Source organism: Mus musculus, chromosome 2, assembly GCF_000001635.26.
Source record: "Mus musculus strain C57BL/6J chromosome 2, GRCm38.p6 C57BL/6J".
In the NCBI taxonomy this organism is placed as follows: Eukaryota; Metazoa; Chordata; class Mammalia; order Rodentia; family Muridae; genus Mus; species Mus musculus.
This window is the reverse complement of record NC_000068.7, coordinates 70,797,856-70,819,195: the sequence shown is the minus strand read 5'-3', so window position 1 is coordinate 70,819,195 and position 21,340 is coordinate 70,797,856. Positions and strand designations below refer to the sequence as shown.

The following is a 21,340-nucleotide window of genomic DNA, read 5'->3' as shown; positions in this document are numbered from 1 at the left end:
AAGTGTAATCACACCTCCAGCTTGAGACTTCATTTAAAGTCCATTTTAAAAATACATGATTCATTAAATAAATACTTTAGATTTATAACATGAAAATTTAGAGTAGTGGTGTATTGTTATATTTGCTCATTTGTGGCTTTTGGTTTGTTTTGAGACAGGGTCTCAGGTAACCCATACTGGCCCAAAGCAGCTGTGTAGCCAAGGATGAGCTTTGGACTGAGTAGGAGCCTTCCCAGGCTGAAATGATAGTGTTGAGAGGGAGAAGTACTGTGGTCTATGTGAGGTGACCAAAGATAGTCTCTTAATGTGCTGTTAATTACCTGTGTGACCTGGACAGTTTGCTTATCTCTGTGCTTCAGTTTCATAAAATGAGGATCACAGAGCTTCAAAGTACTGTGGAAGCAATCTAGTACATCTTTCTCATTTTTCAGTTGAGGGTATACAGATAATTTGATTACACTGTAACAAGTTGAGACCAAAATTCAGACTTCTTACTTGTAGGTTTGTGGTTTTTCTCTTACACTTTGCAACAGTATTTTAAATATAAAATATATCTGGGGTTTTTCACAGCCGGGGGTAATTAGAGGTATTGTACATCTCTTCCAACACAAACATTTTAGTAAAGCACGAATGTAGTATACACATGCAGTCACACCACTGGGCTATATAGTGGATTTCTATCAAGTAAAACAAAATTCTTGAAAGGCTGAAGTAGTGGGATGAGAGTTCATGGCCTGGCCATACAGTGAGAGCCTTAGCTTGTGCAAGGTAGGGGTATCATTATTAACAAGTCCTTACTATTTATGAGCACTGCAAGGAGTATGTTAGATAGTCTTGTTTTAAAAAATGATTTATATGTCAAAACATTTTGGAATATGCTAACAGTTATGTAAGTAAATACGTAAAGAAGACAGTGAGTTAGTATTTCTGGAGTATATCTCAGCCTGTATGTACCTTGGTTTGGCTCTAGGCTAGAGGGTGGCATGAATAGTAATAAAATAATTAGATTTCGAGTCTGCCTATACTAATTATTTTAATCTCATAATACAGAGTTCTGTTCCGTTATTCTCATTTATAGGTAAGATTACTGAAGCAGAAAGTAAAGGCCCAGTCTGACCTGGTAATCAGTGGCGGCTGGGATGGCAGTGAGGCGTTGGCTATCATCACTAATAAAGTGCCTAAAAGGTGGAAATTCGGTTTTGAGTCATTTCATGGGTTCCTTTCCCTCCCCCATTTTTTTTTTTTTTAATACAAAGCCATCTCTTTAAGATTCATTCAGTTTACAAGTAAACTTTTGTTAATTTTTTTGGCATGACTTTTATACATGCATGAAGATATAACAACTCCCCTCCCGCCCCTAGTTTAGAAAGCTGGATCAGCTGTTCATGCTATTTTTTTTAAAGATACATTTAGAACACTCATGGAAAATGTTAGAGATATATTAATGGAAAAAAATCTCTTCATGTTTGATAATCTAATTTGTAGTTCAATTTATCTTAATTTTTTGGCCTTATAACTCTGGCTTTAGCAGATGAACATTTGAACAAAGCATTTTCCTTGTAAAGGGAAGAGGAACAACCCCTTGTAAAGGCTGTGTTTTTTGGTGCTGAGGCTCTGGACAAAATTGTAATGCTTTGTGGCAGATCTTTGACTTTTATTAATATTCAGTATGGGCAGAGAAAAGCTTGACATGCAGGCCATCTATGCAGTATTTTTTTTTTTTTAAATTCAGATGGTAGGTTACTTTTGAGTTCTGTCTTCCCAGTGTAGCTTCATTATTAGGTCTGGTATTTGGTGACTTTCAAGAAGGCAAATTATTTTTGTACTTAAATGTTCTATTCACCAGATTCATTAGAAGGGCAAAAAATAGTTTTCTTAAATAACGTGTAGTGTTTGTTTCTTTTTTATCTTATGTGGTTATATACAGATTTCTGTGTATAAATCTGTATCTTTCCTTAGAAACTAGTTAGTGGGAGAGAACACCCAGCTACCTTCAGCTTTAAGTTCTGAAGCCTCGTCTGAGAAGTGCTGGGTTGAGTGCAGTTTCAAGGTTTCCCACTCACAGTGTGTGCTTCCCTTTTGATGATACATGTAGTGCCACTGGGAAAGGTCAGAGAGGCTTTTGTGAAGCTACTAATAACCATCCTGTCTTAGGAGACCAAAGGCGTGTGGACTGTCTTGTCTTGTCTTGTTTTGCTTTTCATGAATAGTGTTTATCCCTTAAAATACCTTTTTTCCCCCTTAAAAAAGTGTTTTGGCAAACATCACTGTAATTAGTCAAGTTTGTATACTTTTAAGGATGACTTAATTTACTTAAAGGTATTAATGCTTCTCACTAGTCTGGGCTCTTGGTGAGTCATAGCTCATTTACTTCTGATAGCCATAAGAAGTGAGTACTGTTAATGTCCCTGTTTACAGAGGAGGAGATCTGTACAGAGGATCAGAGAAATGAAGGGATGTCCTAGTACACATTACACTGAAGTACCTGGTCCTAATGTTTGCCTGTCTGACAGTGTACTTCATTTAATAGATGTACTGTTCAAGCTCCTATTAGTTGTTAAGCTGTTTTGTGGTTTGTTTTGAGACATGGTCTTTTTTTTTTGTTTGTTTTTTCGAGACAGGGTTTCTCTGTGTAACCCTGGCTGTCCTGGAACTCACTTTGTAAACCAGGCTGGCCTCGAACTCAAATCCACCTGCCTCTGCCTCCCAAGTGCTGGGATTAAAGGTGTGCGCCACCACAGCCCGGCTACCATGTAACTCTTGACTAGCCTGGAATTTGCTACACAGCTGCCTCTGGCTTGATATCTGCCTGCCTCTGCCTCGAAAGCTCTGGAATTAAAGGTGTATGCCTTGTAGTTTTTGTTTGGTTTTAAAGGCTGGCTTTGATTTTGAGATCCTTTATGCTTTAGCATTTAAGTATTGTGATTATAGGCATATGCCATGTTCCCAGCTTAGTCACGATAATTTTAGTTACTTGTGTTCACAATGTAACACCCTTATTCATACAACTGGGAATTGTGTGGAGGAGTGTGGATTGATTTTGGAAGCATCTAGATCCAAGATCTCAGATATTATCTATGGGTCTCTCAGTTTCCATTTTTGGATTTTTCTAGCTTCTTGCTTCTGGAATCCCAGGCATTTACCTGTAGTTTAGCAACCACAAATGAAAGACAGCTTTTCCTTTGTAATGTTCACGTGCCAAATTTTGGTTACTGCTTTATTTGAATTGCCAATTCCTTAACCCTCTTAAGGGCCTAGGGAACAAGATATAAGAATGGTTGTTTCTTTTTGTTTGTTTGTTTGTTTTTGTTTTCTGTCTTTTTGCTTCTGTGCCAGCAGTGTAGAAGATGGACCTGTGTTTATAAGCTAGGGTAGTGCTTAGCGAATTCCAGAATACCAGGCTTATGTATTATTAACATATATACCTTGCATGTAACCAGAATTGCTCACTCAAGATTGTACAAGTATATAATCCAATTTATCAGTGCTTTGTTATTAGAGTTCCTTCAGGTATTTCTTGCTCAGTTTTAGACTCAATTTTATATATATATATATATTTTTTTTTGGTTTTTTGGTTTTTTTCGAGACAGGGTTTCTCTGTGTAGCCCTGGCTGTCCTGGAACTCACTCTGTAGACCAGGCTGGCCTCAAACTAAGAAATCTGCGTGCCTCTGCCTCCCTAGTGCTGGGACTAAAGGTGTGCACCACCACGTCCGGCTTTCAATTTTATAATTTTAAAGGCTAATAAATGGCAACACAATGCAAACTCTCAGCCCCTTCCCCTCTTCCCAGTATTCCTACGTGACAGCAAGTAATTGAGCACCACATAATGAGTTAATTAATCTAGGACAAGTGTTTACAACCCCTTAAAATTGTGTTGCCTCGTCCTCGTCCATGTAACTGCTCTGATGTTTGTATGGGACCCAAGTGGCCCAAGGAGTACATTTCTTAGTACAAACCCTATATAAGTGGTGTAGGTATAAATTCTCTATGAACATTGATACTATGAGTAAAAAGTACCTTCATGTAGAAAGTTAATATAAGTTAATGTTTTTTAAAGTATACTTTGTGTTAAATCTGGGTACCCATTAATCTTTTAGCACTTACTGTAGATTCTCAATTTAATCTATAGATTGCCTCCCTTGCCTCTAGGTAGGGTATTGCTTAGTAGTCCTCCAGTCCTTAGTCTGGCCTCCAGTTCATGGTCCCCATGCCTCAGATGCCCATATATTGGGGTTATAGATATATACCAACAATGCCACTCTGTAGTCTTTTTGAAATTTTTAATGGAGTGAGAATTGATCACATTTGAAATGTGGTTAGTTATGCCATTCATTACTAAGCTATAGACAGTAATCCTTAAAGCATAAGGAGGACTTTGACCTCTCTCCCTCCCCTTTGGTTTTTCAAGACAGGGTTTCTCTGTTTGGCTCTGGCTGTCTTGGAACTCACTCTGTAGACTAAGCTGTCCTAGAACTCTGAGACCCACCTGCCTCTGCTTCCAGATGTGCGCCACCATTTCCTGGCTTTGTGCTGTCTCTCTTATTTATGCATGCACACCAGATGCTTGCTGTGCGGTAGATCCTAGTTTTGTAGATGGTATGGCAGGGTTAGGTGTATGCACCTGGGGTTGTGTTTTCCTATCAGCTCTTACCTGTGTCACCTTGGGTATAATATTATACTCTTGGTATGAATGTTGATTTTTTTTTTAATTTTTATTTTGTGTGTGTGTGTAATTAACTTTGCACCTTTTACTAGGTATATATAGGTAAGTGCTCTCTCAGAATTGGCACTTTAAAGCAGATTAGAATTTAGACACGTGAAAATACTTGAACCCAGTATATGTATACATTTTTGTTTGTTTCTCTTTTTTATCAGACATCTTGTATTACATGTATTAATTCTAATTCACTTGGCCTTTTTCCTCTCTCATCTGACCTCTGTGACCAAGCTGGTCTGTATGAGTCCTGCAGACTTCACACTGCACAGAGATCAGAAAATCCTGGAGAGTTGTGTCCAGAGAGGGGGGGGGGGTAGAAGGAGGAGGAGGAGGAGGGGGAGGTGGGAGAAGGAGGGTGGGTAGGTGTGTTTCAGAGAACAACTTTCCATCTTGTGGAGGGAGGGTCTCTCTTGTTTCTTCTGTTTGTGCAAATGCTCAGTGAACTCCAGGTTAGTTGGCCCCTGAGCTTCTGGGCACATCTGTCACTGACTCCCAGAATCCTGACATTACAGATTGTCAGATTAACATGTATTAACATTGACTTTTTATGCAAGCTCCAGAGCTTGAACATAGGTCGTTTGGCTTGTGTAACAAGCACTTTATTTGAAGAACCATATATATACTTTTAATTTATTAACAAGTAGTTTTCACGCTGGAGCCTAGTTCTGAGAAAAGGTGCGTCTGAGTCAGTCCTGTCCTTGAGGAACTTGGATGCAGCATCTAATAAGGAAGACTGACTTGCAAAGGCGGGCTGGATAATCTGTGAGTTACCAATGTTGACTTCTGTTGTAAACATGAATTCATATGTAATAATGGTATGTGTTATAGCAAACTGTTACATTCATCAGTTATTTGGTTGCTCAAAATAAACTTAAGCAAAAAATGATGAGTAGGATGTAGGGCTGGCTAGTGCCTACAGTCAAGTTAGGACAGCTGGGATTGAGGACGCCCAGCCCTTCCCAGGAAGGCAAGTTCACTTCTTTAAAACAGAGTGGGGAGGACAGTAATTGAACTTCTGTTGCAGAGGTCTGAACAAAATGCCCTCTAGAGAAGGGAAGTTTAACTGCTGCTAAATGTTATCTTGTTTCAGGTGGTAGATCTTAATCACTATTGAGATTGGGTTTAATTGATATTTCTATCAAAATCCTGTTATCAGCTTTTCTTAACACCTGTATCTCAGACATTAGAATAAATGGTATTGATGTCACCCCTTGCTTCATCAGATGGAAACAGTTCCTTCCTCATGTTTTTCCTTTTACATACTTTTATATTTTCTACCTTTATTGAATTCAGCTTCAATTTTTCTTTGTGACATTTTAAAGTGTTTAAGCCCTTAAAAGTTACTGGTCTCTAAGGTTCAAATAGTCTTATTGTAATTCAGTTCATTTTGTTTTTAAAGTTGTGCAATGTGTTACCTTTCCGCTAAAGCATTATGTACAGAAATGGTCACAAAGTAATGTTCAGTGACTCATTATAGACCCTGCCTGGCCTGTGTAACTGCTGCTCACAGAAGACACAGAAGCTCACCTTCCACTGGGTACAGCCTTTTCCACGTTATTCTGATATAGTTGGGTTCATTTTTGTATCAACTTCATACAAATAATCACAGTTCACGTCTAGTTGTTTCCCACTGGTATTTGTAAGATTTTGTCTGTGTAAATTCCTGATACTAGTTCACATTCATTTCTCAAGTATTTCCATTAAAATTATGGTTTTATATATTCTGAATAGTATATAATTATTTATATTTATTATATAAATAGAAAGATAAAATATATTATTTGCATATATAATTTAATATATACTAACATATTAATTAAGAATAGTTGATTGTTATTAGTAATGTTTGGTTTTTTTGTGGTACTGGTGGGTAAATGCACATGCTGAGCAAACTTCTTTTTTAAGACAAGTGTTTCTCCGCGTAGCCCTGGCTGTCTTGGGACTAGCTCTGTAGAGCAGAGGAACTCACAAAGAACCTCTGCTCCTTCTGAAGGCATTCACCACTACTGTCTAGCTCCCAATAGTGTTCTTAAGTTAAGAAGCTGTATATGCTGTCCTCTTCATATGCTATTGATTTATTCCTACCAGCTTACTATATACCCACCAGCAAAGTCACTCAACTACAGACTGCATTTACCTTTAGGAGATCCTGCTAGTTTTCAAAAGTGGTTGCACTGTTTCAAATTCCCATGAATAGCAAACGAGATTTCCCACTGTTCAGCATCCCACCAACAACTGGGATTGCCAGCTTGACTCACTTTAACTGTCCATCAGGATTTAGAGTGATATTTCTTTGTGGTTTTAATTTTCATTCAAAATATTTTCATTGTTAAGCAGACTTCATTTTTATAGCAGTTTGAGATTCACAAGAAAATTGAGCAGAGATACAGCGATATCCCATACACCTGCCTCCTCCACATGCACAGCCCCTCTCCTTGTCCTAACTCACATCAGAGCAATTGCTGAATCTCCCCTGGCTCATAATTACTGCTCACAGTTCATTTAATTTTCTTAGATGTGGAAGGGTATCACATTTTCATAAAGCTTATTGGCCTCTTGGTTATCTCTTATGGAGTGTAAACTTGCATTTTTATTGTGGTTTCTTTTCCTACTTTCATTGTGTGTGTGTGTGTGTGTGTGTGTGTGTATTCTGGCATGTATATGGGGGTGTATGTGGAGGCTGAAGTTGTTGGGAATCATCCTCTTCCACCTTAGCCATTGTGACATTTCTCAATAAAACCTAGAGCTCTCCAATATAGCTGGTGTTCGCCAACCTGTTCTGGGAATTCCCCGTCTGTAGAGGTTTTCCAAAACGGGAATTACAGGTTTAGTCACCAGGATCAGACTCCAGTCCCACACCATCATGGAGCCACCCTTCCACCCCTGTGTTCTTTTTAAGGAGTATTTGAATGGGATGTAACTTCAGTGGTAGGTTACTCATCTAGCATGTTTGTTGGAGGCCCTGCATTTGATTGTGTGTGTGTATTCTTATATTTTGGAGAACTCTTTTAAAAAATTTATTCTTTGACAGTTTCATACATGTATTTAGAGTATATCTTCTTCTCTTGTCCCTTTCCACTCAATCTAAGAACTAAACATTTTTATTTATATTTATTATGTATGTTTAGTTATTTGTGTGTACATACATAAAGCACGCTTGTGAAGGTCAGAGGACAGCTTGTGGGACTAGAGTGGTTGTTCTCTTTCTGCCTGTGTGGCTCCTTCGTTAAGCCAGGTCATCAGGGGTGGTGGCAAAGAACCTTAACCTGCTGAGCCATGAAGCTTCCCCTCAGTTTGTGCCTTTTGTTTTTGTTTTTAATTTATGGTGTTTAAGAAGACTTTTCTGAATTTATAAAAAATGTTTTCTAATCTCTTTAATGTAGCCATTTGTAGCTGTAAAACTTCTTCATTGTATTGATTAGATTCATGTAACAAATTCTGGTATGGCCTCTCTTTGTTCTTAATCATCTCTGTTTTCTGGTTTCTTTTGACCCATTGGTTATTTAAGAGTATGCTAATTCCCAGATGACTGTGAGTTCCCCAGAGTACTTTCTGTAATTGATTTCTAATTTAATTCCGCTGTGCTTGTAGAACATTTTTGTATACTTTGAGTACTTTTCAATTGGTTGATGTTTGTTGTCCTGGTTGTTTTGTCAACATGATACAACAAGGGTCATACAGTTTCCTTCTTTCTGGTCTGTCAACTTGTGAGGAGTCCCCGCCACCAACTCTCACCACTGTGAACTCCACCATGCCTTGCCTGACATGATGGACAACCCTCAAACCATTAGCCAAAATAAATCATTATCCCTGTTCGCTTTCACACACACAGACAGCGTCTCACCATGTAGCATTTAGGGTACATGCTTTGGTTTATAACTGCCTATTTGCTTTTTTTGTTTGTTTGTTGTGTCTTTTGTTCTTAGTTCTTTTATTTACTGGTTTAGCATTAAATGAATGTGTTAATAATTTAAAGATATTTAATGATCTTACTAGGGTTTGTATTGTATATTATAGTGTATCAAAACCTTTAAATATATCCATTTTCCCTATATTTGTTATACTTACTAACATTAATGTGTATGGCTACAATAATTCATATAGTCTGAGTGCTTCTTAAAGAAATCAAGATAAAAAGAATAAACATATTATTTATTAAACTAAGTTTATTAACATTTTTACTTATGTTCATTTCTTTGAATATATTCAGGTTACTCTGTATCACTCTATACTTAGTTGAAGTTTGAACCTACGTTACTTTTGTTTGTTCTCGTGTTTATACCACATAAGAGGCGTGTGGTTCAGGATGTCTTCAACTCATGTGTAACTAAGAAAAATTTGACCTGATTTTCCTGCCTCTGTATCTCCTAAGTGATAGAATTACAAGCATGTGCCACCATGCTTGGCTTACTGTCTTTGTATGTGCTAGATCTGACTCTGTGTGTGTGTGTGTGTGTGTGTGTGTGTGTGTGTGTACAATTGCTCTTTAACACAGATGATGAAGTTATACTTCTGCTGCAGTGGTCTATGTAATTAACCTCTCCTGACACTCATGCTCTTTCATGACAATTTAAGTTACTGTCAGTGTAGCCAGAACAGACGCTCATTCCTCTGCCAGCTCCAGCTGACTGCTCACCCGCTCTACGGAATTTTAAATTCTAGTTATTTTGTAGTTAAACTTCAGAATTCTAGTTTTAAAATAAATTTATCTTCATTGCTGTTTTTTATGTGAAGAAGCAATGTTTTAAAACTTAACTTTAAGTCTTTAAAGCATGGTTTCCTCTCTGAATATTGTGACTCTTTGTTTAATCCAATACTTGGGTCATCTCACCATTGAGTAGGACTGACATTTTCCGTTTTCTTTGAATGCCTGATTTTATTGAAAATTAAACACTGAGTTTTGAAAACTCAGACCCGGAACTGTTGCTGTTTACCTGCTTGCTCATCTGTTGTGGGGCTTGGCTGCAGTGGTCTTCTACAGAGATGGCTGCTGTGCTGGCCCTTCTCTGTTTGACCATCTCTTGAGCTCTTCGTTTGGTTTTTAGCTAGGTTACTTTTGTTGCTGGCTGTTACTTTTTGTTGCTCAGCTGTCAGCTTCTGCTAATTACTCTATTTTTATTAATATCTTAGGGCTTAAATTAAAGTCAGACCTTTTGGCTGAAGCCAAGCACTGCCAGGCTTTTAGATTAGAGCTGGGCTTACCCCAAGAGGACTCTTTACTCCCTCTCTTTGCAGACACTTACTACAGTTCTCTTGCTAAACTGTCAGCTGCTCTTGAGTTTTGCATTTTGCTGCTACTGTCATTGAATGGCCAGTTATAAAGTTCTCTAAAGATTGTTTTTCATAATTCCTTTAGGAGTGATCTTCCCCAGTTGGTTTGATGCCCACATGTGGTGCTTCAGTGTCTTCTGGTTTTGTGTATCACCACCTCAAGCCTAGGCCTACCTTTAGTGAGCTCAGAGTGGAAGCAGCTGAAGTACCACCACTCATTGAGGAGCAGGGCACTGGTGGGGATGGTAACCTCTTTTCTTACCCTACATCTCTTTGACAAAACAAACCTCTGTCTGCCAGAGACTGGGTGGGGCCCAGGGTGGTTGTTCTGTGCTCTGCTATATCTGAAGTAGAGTTTCAGCCTTCCTGGTAGGATTGGTTGGAGAAAGGAGCCCCATTCTCTCTCCTTGTCTGCCTGGAATGTGAAGCTGGCCAGGGGCATGGTGCTAACAGATGCTAGCAGCCTTCCCCTCCTACAGGAGAGCTGTACCACTAGACAGGAGCTGGGGACCTTCCTAGTGTAGGACTTCACTGAGTCAAGAGGACAGGAATAGAGGTGGTTTGTAGTAAGTGCATCACAGATGCCTTTTCATGTCACCTTATCAAACAGAATTTTGTCACAGTTGTATGACATTTTAGGGGGAGAGTTGATTTACTGAGTTTCTGAAGTCCCATCCCTGTGTCTTCAGCTTTGTTGATTGATTTTGTGTGCTGTGATGTAGGTGTCGGTTTTATTTCCATAAGGCTGTCCTGTTGTACCAGCTTCATTTGTCCTCTGCTGGTTTTCATAGTGCTATCAGTTTTATACATGAACTGTCTGGACCCAACTCTTGGTGCGGACTGTCATTTGTTTTTGTGTGAGAACCGAATGTCTTAGTGCAGTGTCATAATAAACTGGATGGTTACCAAAACAGCCTTGCCTACTTTTTGGTAGGCAGAATTCTAAAAAGTGACATGATGAAGCCGAAAAGAGAAACAGATTGAAATGCAACAACAGAGGTCAGAAAAAACTAGCCCCCTCTTTCCTGCTTGACCATGCTTAGTTTTGAAACAGGGCCTTCCTTTTTTTTTTTTTTTTTTAAAGATTTATTTATTTATTATATGTAAGTACACTGTAGCTGTCTTCAGACACACCAGAAGAGGGAGTCAGATCTCATTAGGGATGGTTGTGAGCCACCATGTGGTTGCTGGGATTTGAACTCAGGACCTTCGGAAGAGCAGTCGGGTGCTCTTACCTGCTGAGCCATCTCACTAGCCCCCAGGGCCTTCCTTTATAGCTGAGGCTGGTCTCAAACTGACTCAGGAAGATTTAACGGTATGAACTAGAAATGCAGATAAACCACAGAAGATAAGTCCAACCTCCAACCAGTAAATGGAAATGGGGACCTTGGGCCTATAAACTGAGCTATACCTACATTCTGAATGGATGTAGAAGCAGGTTTTCCTCTGTAATCATTACTTTTTGTACTGCTGTAATATTTGTCAGAATACTGTTGTAATTGGAATATTTGACAGGAACTTATGAGAGAGGAAACATGAGTTTGTGCATGGTTCAGATTAGTGTCATGGCAAAGAGGGTGGCAGCAGCTGTTCCTACCAGGTTGTCTTAAAGATGCCATAGCTTTCGGCTGGAGTCTGAGCACATAAACATTAGTGGGCAATTTCCGATTCACCCTGTAGCATCTCTTATAGCAGCTCGACAGCTATATAGCCTAGTTGCCAGTGATTTCATATTTATAAACTCTAAGCAGAGACCCTGGCGGTAATTTGTAAGTGTGCAATAGAAAATTTGTATGGACTTCTGATTTTCTTCAGGATTGTTATTGATTAATTTTAGCTCTTGAAAATTATACAAAAAAGTAAAAACAGTTAAAACACCATCAACCTATTTGAGATTACACATTAAATTTATAGACCATTCTAAAAAAATAATGAGTATTCCAAATCATATATGCAGTATCCCATTTCTGTTAATAATTTATAATTTCTCCATAATGATCACATAATTATTGTTAGGCTTCTAGGTGTTTTATGCCTTTCAGTGTGATTATAAATTATGTCTTCTTAGACATTATTTTTGGTTTATTGCTGATAATGCAGAAACAGTTAATATTTTATGTTGACTTGATAACTAGTAATCTTGCTTATAATTCTTTTTACTCTCAAATTTATTTGCATTTCTGTCAGCATATATGGGTGATGAAGGTGATTGGTTCATCTTTTGCAGTTTGTAGTTTTTGTTGTTCTAGATTTAACATTGACCGATTAAGTGTTATAGTGGACCCATTGTCTTGTATTTCACAATCTTTTAGTATTTTGCAATTTGGTGTTTTGGTATTTTTGATCTGTCACCTTTAGTTGAAGGAAATTTCTTTGTGTACCTAATTAATGGCTCTTGTTTAAATAATGAGTGTTTTCATTAAACGCGTCTTTATCTATTTAGATAAATAACTTTTTTCTAAGTCTTTTAAATGAGGTCATATGAGTGTGTTTTGCTTTGTTTTTGTTTTGTTTTTTTGTTTTGTCACTGTGACAGATACCTGAAAGGCAACATTCTAAAGATGTATTTGGGCTCATGGTTGCAGAACTTGGAGCACTTGGAAACCAGGTGTGGTGTGGTGTGGTAAATCTTCTCCCAAATATGCCCCAGCAATGAAAACACGACACAATTAATATGAATACATGCTGTGCGCCTAGACTGGGCAGATGTACTGCTATACTACCATCTTCCACATCTATGAGACCCCTTAGAACTTGCGGTTTCTCCAGGCCATGTGCTGCTGCTCCGCTTTTCTTCTTCTTCCTCCTCCTCTTTCTCTCCGTCTCAGACCTCCTTCTTTTCTTTTTGCGCCACCTTCCCTCTCTCTGCCCAAATGTCAGTCTTCTTTATTTTACAAATTAAGGTGGGAAGAAGGTTTACAGGAAATCACCTGAGTGCTGACTCATTCCTTGTTCACAGTCCCTCTCTGGGGAATGGAATTAACATCAAAATAATTAGCCCCAGGGCTATCCACAACTCAGGTGTGCTAAGAGAATCAAGCCACACTGCACTTTCCTTTTTTCCTTGTGTCTCATCCAGGCCCAGCCTCTAGGATGATGCTACCGATACTGAGGTGGGTCTTCCCACTGAGTACTTTCAGGGTAGGGGTGTTTTCCTTAACTCGAAACACTTCTCAGCCTACTCCCATGATTAACTCCTATAATGTGGGATTGCTACTGCTCTTAATTGAATCAATCTTGCCTTCCTGACAACAGCCTAGTTTTGAAATTATTACTACTTATATGCAAATTGCTGAATAGTTTTTATCTTAGCCAGGGTTTCTATTCCTGCACAAACATCATGACCAAGAAGCAAGTTGGGGAGGAAAGGGTTTATTCACCTTACACTTCCTCACTGCTGTTCATCACCAAAGGAAGTCAGGACTGGAACTCAGGCAGGTCAGAAATCAGGAGCTGATGCAGAGGCCATGGAGGGATGTTCCTTACTGGCTTGCTTCCCCTGGCTTGCTCAGCTTGCTTTCTTATAAAACCCAAGACTACCAGTCCAGGGATGGCAACACCCACAAGGGGCCCTCCCCTGTTGATCACTAATTGAAAAAATGCCCCACAGCTGGATGCATGGAGACATTTCCCCAACTGAAACTCCTTTCTCTGTGGTAACTCCAGCCTGTGTCAAGTTGACACACAAAACCAGCTAGTACAGTTGACCCCTTGTCAACTTGACACACAAACACACGACTATTAAACCTCAACCCTTACTTTCTTATTCATCTCCAAGATCTAAATAACCTTAAAAGTCCCACAGTCTTTGCAAATTCTTACATATTGAAATTTCAATTCCTTTAAAATATCCATTCTCTTTTAAAATCCAAAGTCTTTTTACAATTAAAAGTCTCTTAATTGTGGGCTCTACTAAAATAATTTTCCTTCAAGAGGGAACAATATCAGGACACACTCACAATCAAAAGCAAAATCAGAACTCCAACCATCTAATGTCTGGAATCCAACTCACGATATTCTGGGCTCCTCCAAGGGCTTGGGTCACTTCTCCAGCCCTGTAGCACACACCTTGTCTTCTAGGATCCAGATGGCCTAAATTGCACTGCTGCTGCTGTTCTTGGTGGTCATCTCATGGTACTGGCATCTTCAAAACACTGCTGTCTTCGGCTGTAACTTGGCTTCACCAATAGCTCTCATAGGCTTCCTTCATGGTGCCAAGCATCAACTCCTTTGCATGACCCCTTCAGTCCTGGGCCATCAGCTGCAACTGAGGCTGCACCTTCACCAATGGCCTTCTGCAGCCTCTCACAGTGCCCAGCCTCAGCTGCTCTTAATGACCCCTTCATGTCTTCAAAACCAGTACCACCTGGGTGACTCTTACACATTACCAAGTCCAGCCACAGCCCAAGGTACAACATTAGCTATCTCCGGAACACAGCCTCTGTGCTCTCAGAAAACACTTCCCAGAAGATTTCACCTCAATAATGCTGGTCTTTTCTTAATCACTGCTAATTTCTTAGCTCCAGCTAACCAGCATCAATAGTCCCAGTAATGCAAAGTTTTCACTTTAGTAGTTCTGGTATCTTGTTAATCACAGCTGATTCTTCAGCCCCAGCTAACCAGAACCACAGAATCTTCACAGTCAAAATAGCAACAGCCCTGATAAGAGTCTTTCATCTTCCCTCTGAAATTTCACAAGCCAGGCCTCCATCTTCTGCACTGTTCTAAACATTATCTTCCAAGCTCCTACACAACATCCCACAGAGCTCTTAACACCAAATGGATCTTCTAGCCCAAAGTTCCAAAGTCCTTCCATAGTTCTCCCCAAAACATGGTTGTGTTTTCACAGGAATACCCCACTCCTGGTACCAATTTGTGTTAGGGTTTCATTCCTGCACAAACATGACCAAGAAGCAAGTTGGGGGAGGAAAGGGTTTATTCAGCTTATACTTCCACATTGCTGTTGATCACCAAAGGAAGTCAGGACTGGAACTCAGGCAGCTCAGGAAGCAGGAGCTGATGCAGAGGCCATGGAGGAATGCTGCTGCTTACTGGTTCAACTTTCTTTCTTTCTTTCTTTCTTTCTTTCTTTCTTTCTTTCTTTCTTTCTTTCTTTCTTTCTTTCTTTTTTTTTGGGGGGGGGGGTTCGAGACAGGGCTTCTCTGTATAACCCTGGCTGTCCTGGAACTCACTCTGTAGACCAGGCTGGCCTTGAACTCAGAAATCTGCCTGCCTCTGCTTCCCAAGTGCTGGGCTTAAAGGCGTGCACCACCACGCCTTGCTTTCTTATAGTACCCAAGACTACCAGCCCAGGGATAGCTCCACCCACAAGGGGCCTTGCCCTGTTGATCACTAATTGAGAAAATGCCTTACAGCTGGATCTCATGGAGGCGTTTCCTCAACTGAAGCTCCTTTTTCTGTGATAACTCCAGCTTGTGTCAAGTTGACACACAAAACCAGCCAGTACAGTTTTATTAGATTTTTTTTTTACCTATATTCATGAAGTAGATTTGCAACTTTCCTTTTATATAATAAATTTCTTTGTCAGATTTTGTGTTATAGTAACAATTCCTCCATAAAAATGAATTGAGAAATGATTTTGTGTTTACCATTATTTCTAGGCGTCTAAGAACAGTATTATATTTTTCTTTACTTTTGATAGTTTATTGATCAAGCCCTCTAGGTCTGGACATTTTCTGGAGACATTTAGAATAATGGTGTTAGTTTCTGTTAATGTGGTTAGACTTCTTTGAAGTTTTCATTTTTGTGTCAGTTTTGACACACAAAATCATAGTTTTAGGGATTTATCCCTCACCCCCTTTTTAAAGGAAAATTCAAGTTTTAGTTGTTCCTATGTTTTTGTCTTTAATATGATGATGTCTTTTTCTGAAGTGGCATGTAATTGCACTCTGTGTCTTGTTCCCTCCACGAGTGGCCTGTTAGTGGCCATTAGCCCTACTCAGCAGTCAGCTTTCAGTTCTGCTCATTCCTTCTCCTTGCTTTTCGGTTTGACTTTTGTTCTAGTTTTAGTTGAAAAGTATAATTTTCATTTTATTCTGTTTTTCCCCCCAGAAGATTGTTTTTCTTGGCCCCACAAGATGATCCTTGAAGTCTAGCCACCTGAGTTTGAACCCTGAGACCTAGGAAAGAACCAGTTTCCACAAACTATCCTGTGATTTCCACATGTGTGGTGTGGCATACTTTCTCCTTCTCCAAATCAAGAAAGGTAAACAGTTTTAGAGCCAGCGCCGTTGTGTTCTTCACAGCTCCAGCTGGGGTCCTGGGACTGAATCAGCAAACACAAACACAAATCAGGTCCTCCTCAGGCTCCTCCCTCGCTGTGAGGGCTGGCGGCACCACACAGTGTCCACATTCAGAGACGCAGCACTGGCCATGGCTCACAGTGTGCCTGCCAGCAGCAGTCTTTGCTCCGGTGATGAACTTGTTCATGGCTGCTGTGTGCAGTCAGTCCATGGTTGCACCCATTCTCCTTCTTGGTCCTTTTGGAAGCCTGGACCTAACTAGTTCTGGGTTTTGTCCTCTCCCTCCTTTGAAGCTCTTCGGGTTTGATTTGTTGTTCTTTTTTTTTTTTTTTTTTTTTTAAGCTGTGGTAAATGTTCAGCTCTTGGGTTTCTGAATCCTTCCTCTCATGTAACTGGGGTTTATGGACACAGTTAAGCTTTAAGGTCTGTAGTTCTGTGTGGTTCTTCTCAGGTTTTGATGTTGTGCTGGGTGTATGTGTGTGTTGTGCTGGGTAGACAGGTTTTTGTTTTGTGTTTGTGTGGGTATTTATTGCATTTTATTCAGTTAAAAGCATTTTGTAATATCCATTTATGTATTATTTGGGGGGGAGGCGGTTGAGACAGGGTTTTTCTGTGTAGCATTGGTCATTCTGGAACTTGCTCTGTAGGCTAGGCTGGCCTCAAACTCATAGAGATCTGCCTTCCTCTACCTTCCAAGTGCTGGAAAAATATTTCTCTTAATTTTCTCTTTTTCACTTTAATTCCCTCAGTTCACTCTGTCCCTTCCCACTTTTTGTGTCATCTTTTGTTGTTGTTTAAATGATTTACTAATGTATGGGGACATCCACTGAAGTGTAGTCCTTCTCTGGAAGCCATTGAGTGTCCATAGCTACTCAGTTAGAGGGGGGGACTTCTGAGCCCCCCTCTCTTCCATGTACACATTGACTGGCTTGATTATATGCTGCTCTTGTGCAGGCAACCACAGCTGCTGTGAGTTGATGGGTGCAGTGGTCTTGTGGTGTCCAGAAGTTTTACTTGGGCATTCCCAAACCTTAGGGTCTTAGAGTATTACTTCCCCCCTCCCTCATCAGGGGTAGAGTTTTGTTTTGATTTTGCCTTTTTGGGGATGGGGTGGGGGATACTAATTGTCTCATTTGTAGCTGAGCACTGCAATGGCACATCTGCACTTTGTACTTTGACCAGTTGTGAGTCTCTTGCATTCTTCACCTGCCACTCCACTGCACAAGGAAGCCTCTCTTATGCAGTCTGAGAGCTGCACTGGTCTGTGAGTGTAGACACAGTTTAGAAGCCAACTTGTTATAATGTCCATTTAGCAGAGTAATGATAGAGGCTCACTCCTGGGCCTGTTGGTTCTTAGCCACATGATCCTTTTGTAGCACTCAATCACACACCTAAAAGGATAAAAATGTCAGCGTGTAATAGATTCCTGCATACCCAGGTCTATCAGTATTCAGAACTGACAGGATGCATAGGATCAGCCTGAATGTCTATCAGCCGATGGAGAGATAAAGGTATACTGTATACACAAAGTAGACTTTACTTCCACCATAACGAATGCGGTTATGTTATTTTTTGAAGAAATAGATAGATCTGGATAACATCATATGAAGAAAAACGAGCAAAACTCAAATACCACTTTTTCTTTTATACATAAACTCCAGATTAGAGTACCTACAAACAAATCTAAGTAAGACACATGAAAATAGAGGACTTTGGGGAGTAGATTGGGATAGTAAAAGGATATAGAATGGTATAGAGCAAAATACGTGATATACATGTATAGAAATTGCGTAGCACAACATTTTTGGTATGCTAACTTATACTTGTGCCTAATCTTAAGGTAAAAGAAGAAGCCATATAACTAAAACTGACTTTATTTTTCAAAAAGGTACTGTATTGAATCAGTTTTTTTGTTTTGGTTTGGTTTGGTTTTTGTTTGTTTTTCGAGACAGGGTTTCTCTGTATAGCCCTGGCTGTCCTGGAACTCACTCTGTAGACCACGCTGGCCTTGAACTCAGAAATCTGCCTGCCTATGCCTCCCAAGTGCTGGGAATACAGGCATGCACTGCCACTGCCCGGCCTAAATCAGTAATTTTGATAGTTAATTTATTTCTTTTCATCTTATCCATTACTTTGGAATTAGATGTGAGTTGTCAAACTTTTGTGGGGTAGAGAATGTATGAATCATAGTCATAGCCTTGTGCTATGGCTCCTAAAAAGCTTTTTGTTTTTTCTTTCCTGTTTCTTTTGAGACAAGGTTTCCATTAACTCAGTAAGTGTGGCCTCAAACTTTATAAGTATGAGGGTGACCTTGAACTTCTGACCCTCTCACCTCAGCACCACTCTGCCATTTTATGTGGTGTTGGGGATAGAACCTAGGGCCTCATGCACATTAGCCAAGCACTCAACCAGTTGAGCACATCCCCAGCCCCCAAACACTGTCTTGTGTTACAGTGTGAGCACAGCCATACATGGAAGACGGTCTGCCATGTATAAAGATGAAATCTCATCTGTGGACATGGAAATTTGATTTTTATACATGAAAGAAACTGGTTGTTCTCTTCCAAGGATGTTAGTGGTAAGCAGATGTTTGTCTTTTAATAGATAAAAGTCAAGAACCAAAAGTGTTAACCCTCTTTTTGGTGTAGCAGTGCAAATATGTTAATTGTATTAAAACATTTCATTGTGGTGAGAAATACATGCCATGCAGTGTACTGTCTTAATCATTTCTAAGTTTAGTACTGATAATTGTATGTGGTTTAATGTTGAACAGCTATTTCCAGATTTTTTTATCTTGTGAAGCTGTAACTCGGCCATTAAACCCGTGACTGCTCATTCCCCCATCCCTAGCCCCTGGCACCACAGTGCATTTTCTTCTGCCTCTGAGTTTGACTACTCCTATTTGAGTGGAGTCAACACTAGACACTATTATCCTTCTTGCTATGGCTTATTTTACTTAGTGTAATATCTTCAAAGGTTTACTATATTTCAGCAAGTGTCAGAATTTCTCTTTTGTTAGGCTTATTAAAGTCCTACAGTATATTTATTCACTGATCTACCAATGACATTTACAATGCTTCCACCTGTTATAGTAATGCTATTGTGAGGGATACTTTAACAGAATCTTTGTATGCTTTGACCAGCATTTATTTCCTCAATCCACACCCCAGCCGAACTCAGTGTGTTCGTTCTTGTGAGTAAATTTGTTTGATTCCACGTGTGCATGGTCTGTCTTTCTTTGCCTGGCTGTGGCACTCAGCAATGTCTTACGTAGGTTTGCTCATGCTTGCTCGTTGGGAGGATGTTTCTAAAGGTAGAGAGTATCCCATTATAGATTTATCTGCTGAGTGGCACTTAGGCTGACTCTGTGTCTTGGCTGTGATGGACAGTGCTGCAGGAAGTAGGGAACACAAATGGGTCTGACATTGGTTCTTCTGTTCCTCTGCATAGAAGCATGCCGAATGGCTGGGCCAGGATATCTTCCTAGACTTCTAGCCGTGTTTTCAATTCATCTCCAAGGAAACATCTGTCTGAGATTGTAGCCTGCTTTAAATTATTTAGCCAACTATTTTAACTTAAATAATTATTACTGTGTGTGGATGATGGTGTGTGTGTCACACGCGTGTGGAGTTGGAGAACTGATTGGTAGAGTTGGTTTTTTTTCCATCTACCGTTATGTGGAGTCTGGTTACTGCTGTGGGCCTGGGAAGCATGTACCTTTACCCCTTGAAGCATCTTGCCTGGCCCAAGCCAACCAGATTTGATTAGTTTTTATATTTTTGCTGTTGTTTGTTTTAGGCAGCCAGCATTTTAAACATAGACTTTGTCTTTTCCCTTTTCAGCGTGCTGATAAAGTACAGTTGGAAAGAACATGAAGCAGGGTTGATTTGTTGTAAATACCAGTAGAGGTGCTCAACATCTCAAAGTCTTATTATTTTTAGTTACTGTTAATTTCTGTGCTGAGGACTCAGCCATCCAGGCCGTATGCGTGCTAGCAAGTGCTTTATTCCTGAACTATATCCTAGCTCCTGTGTTTTGAGACGGTCTCATTCTGTAGTCCAAGCTGACTGGGAACCTAGGGTCCAACAGCTTTCAGTCCCTTGAGTTGTGGGTATGATAGGAGTGTGCCAGCAGTGAATTACACGGTAAACAAATAACCACTTAGAACGAGGAGCTTTTCTAACGTTACAGAAATAGGTTCAGGATTAAGTTTTTCCCGTGTCAGAGAATTATTCAGTCATACTTTGCCTGTGTAGTATAATCAACTAAGGTGGTAAGTGATAAGTTTTATGATGTATCCAGGCAAAATAATTTCAAGTTCTTTTTTTTTTTTTAAATTCATGTAGCAAGTTGAAGCAATGTTTTGTCCTTTGGCTTATGTATAGTAGCATCAGTCATTTAAATGATCCCAAGTATAGATGGGCTCTGTTCATAGATGGCAGAGAAACAGCAGTTTTCCAGTCTTATTACTCTCAGTTCTGTGTGCTGTGCTGTATTCGTGCCTTTCCTCTTTCCATTCGTCATCTCATGCTCTTTGCTGATGACAAGTGACTCATTGCCTCAGTGCAGACCCCTGAGTGTCCCTCCTCACTGCTGGATAGACAAGTTAGCCCTGACAGTCAAAGTCACTATTGATCTTTCTTATTTACACCTCTAAAGTAAACCAAATTCAGCATCACAAAAAGAAAAAAAAAAAGAAATCCTGTCTTAGAAGAGGATCAGGTTGAACAGTGCTTGCCTTAAAGCTTGAGGTTTTAAGTTCGGATACCTGGCACTCGCATAAAGAGACAGGTGAGACAGGTGCAGCAGTATCCTCATGGTATCCAGGACTGGGGGCTGCAGACAGGAAGATTCCTGGCAACCAGTCTCAGCCAGTCAGTTAGCTCCAGATTCAGTGAGAGATCCTATTTCTCCAGCCCCAAATGGTGAGAGCAGGGATACTGAGTTTGTTATGTGTTTTGAGAGTACACAAATTCTAAGTTTATTACATTATTTGTGGCTTGGTGAACAGTTACTATTATTTTTTCCTCTAAAACATTCAGGTTTTATTTTTCAAAAATGTAAAGCTTGTTTTTTTTTGTCGGGGA

The 21,340-nt window shown here is 39.8% G+C and overlaps 1 protein-coding gene across 11 annotated transcripts in view; it reads left to right on the top strand.

Moving 5' to 3' along the window:
• Positions 1–21,340, top strand: part of Tlk1 (tousled-like kinase 1) — a 113,410-nt gene that overhangs the window by 6,621 nt on the left and 85,449 nt on the right. Inside the window, exon 2 of one of the 11 annotated variants that reach the window (XM_006499188.4) lies at positions 16,063–16,216. The exons of the other annotated variants lie outside the window; for them this stretch is intronic. Within the exon in view, the coding sequence (XP_006499251.1) occupies positions 16,174–16,216 (43 nt within the window). The 5' untranslated portion in view covers positions 16,063–16,173. The remainder of the gene's footprint in view (positions 1–16,062; positions 16,217–21,340) is intronic. 11 annotated transcript variants of the gene reach the window in all.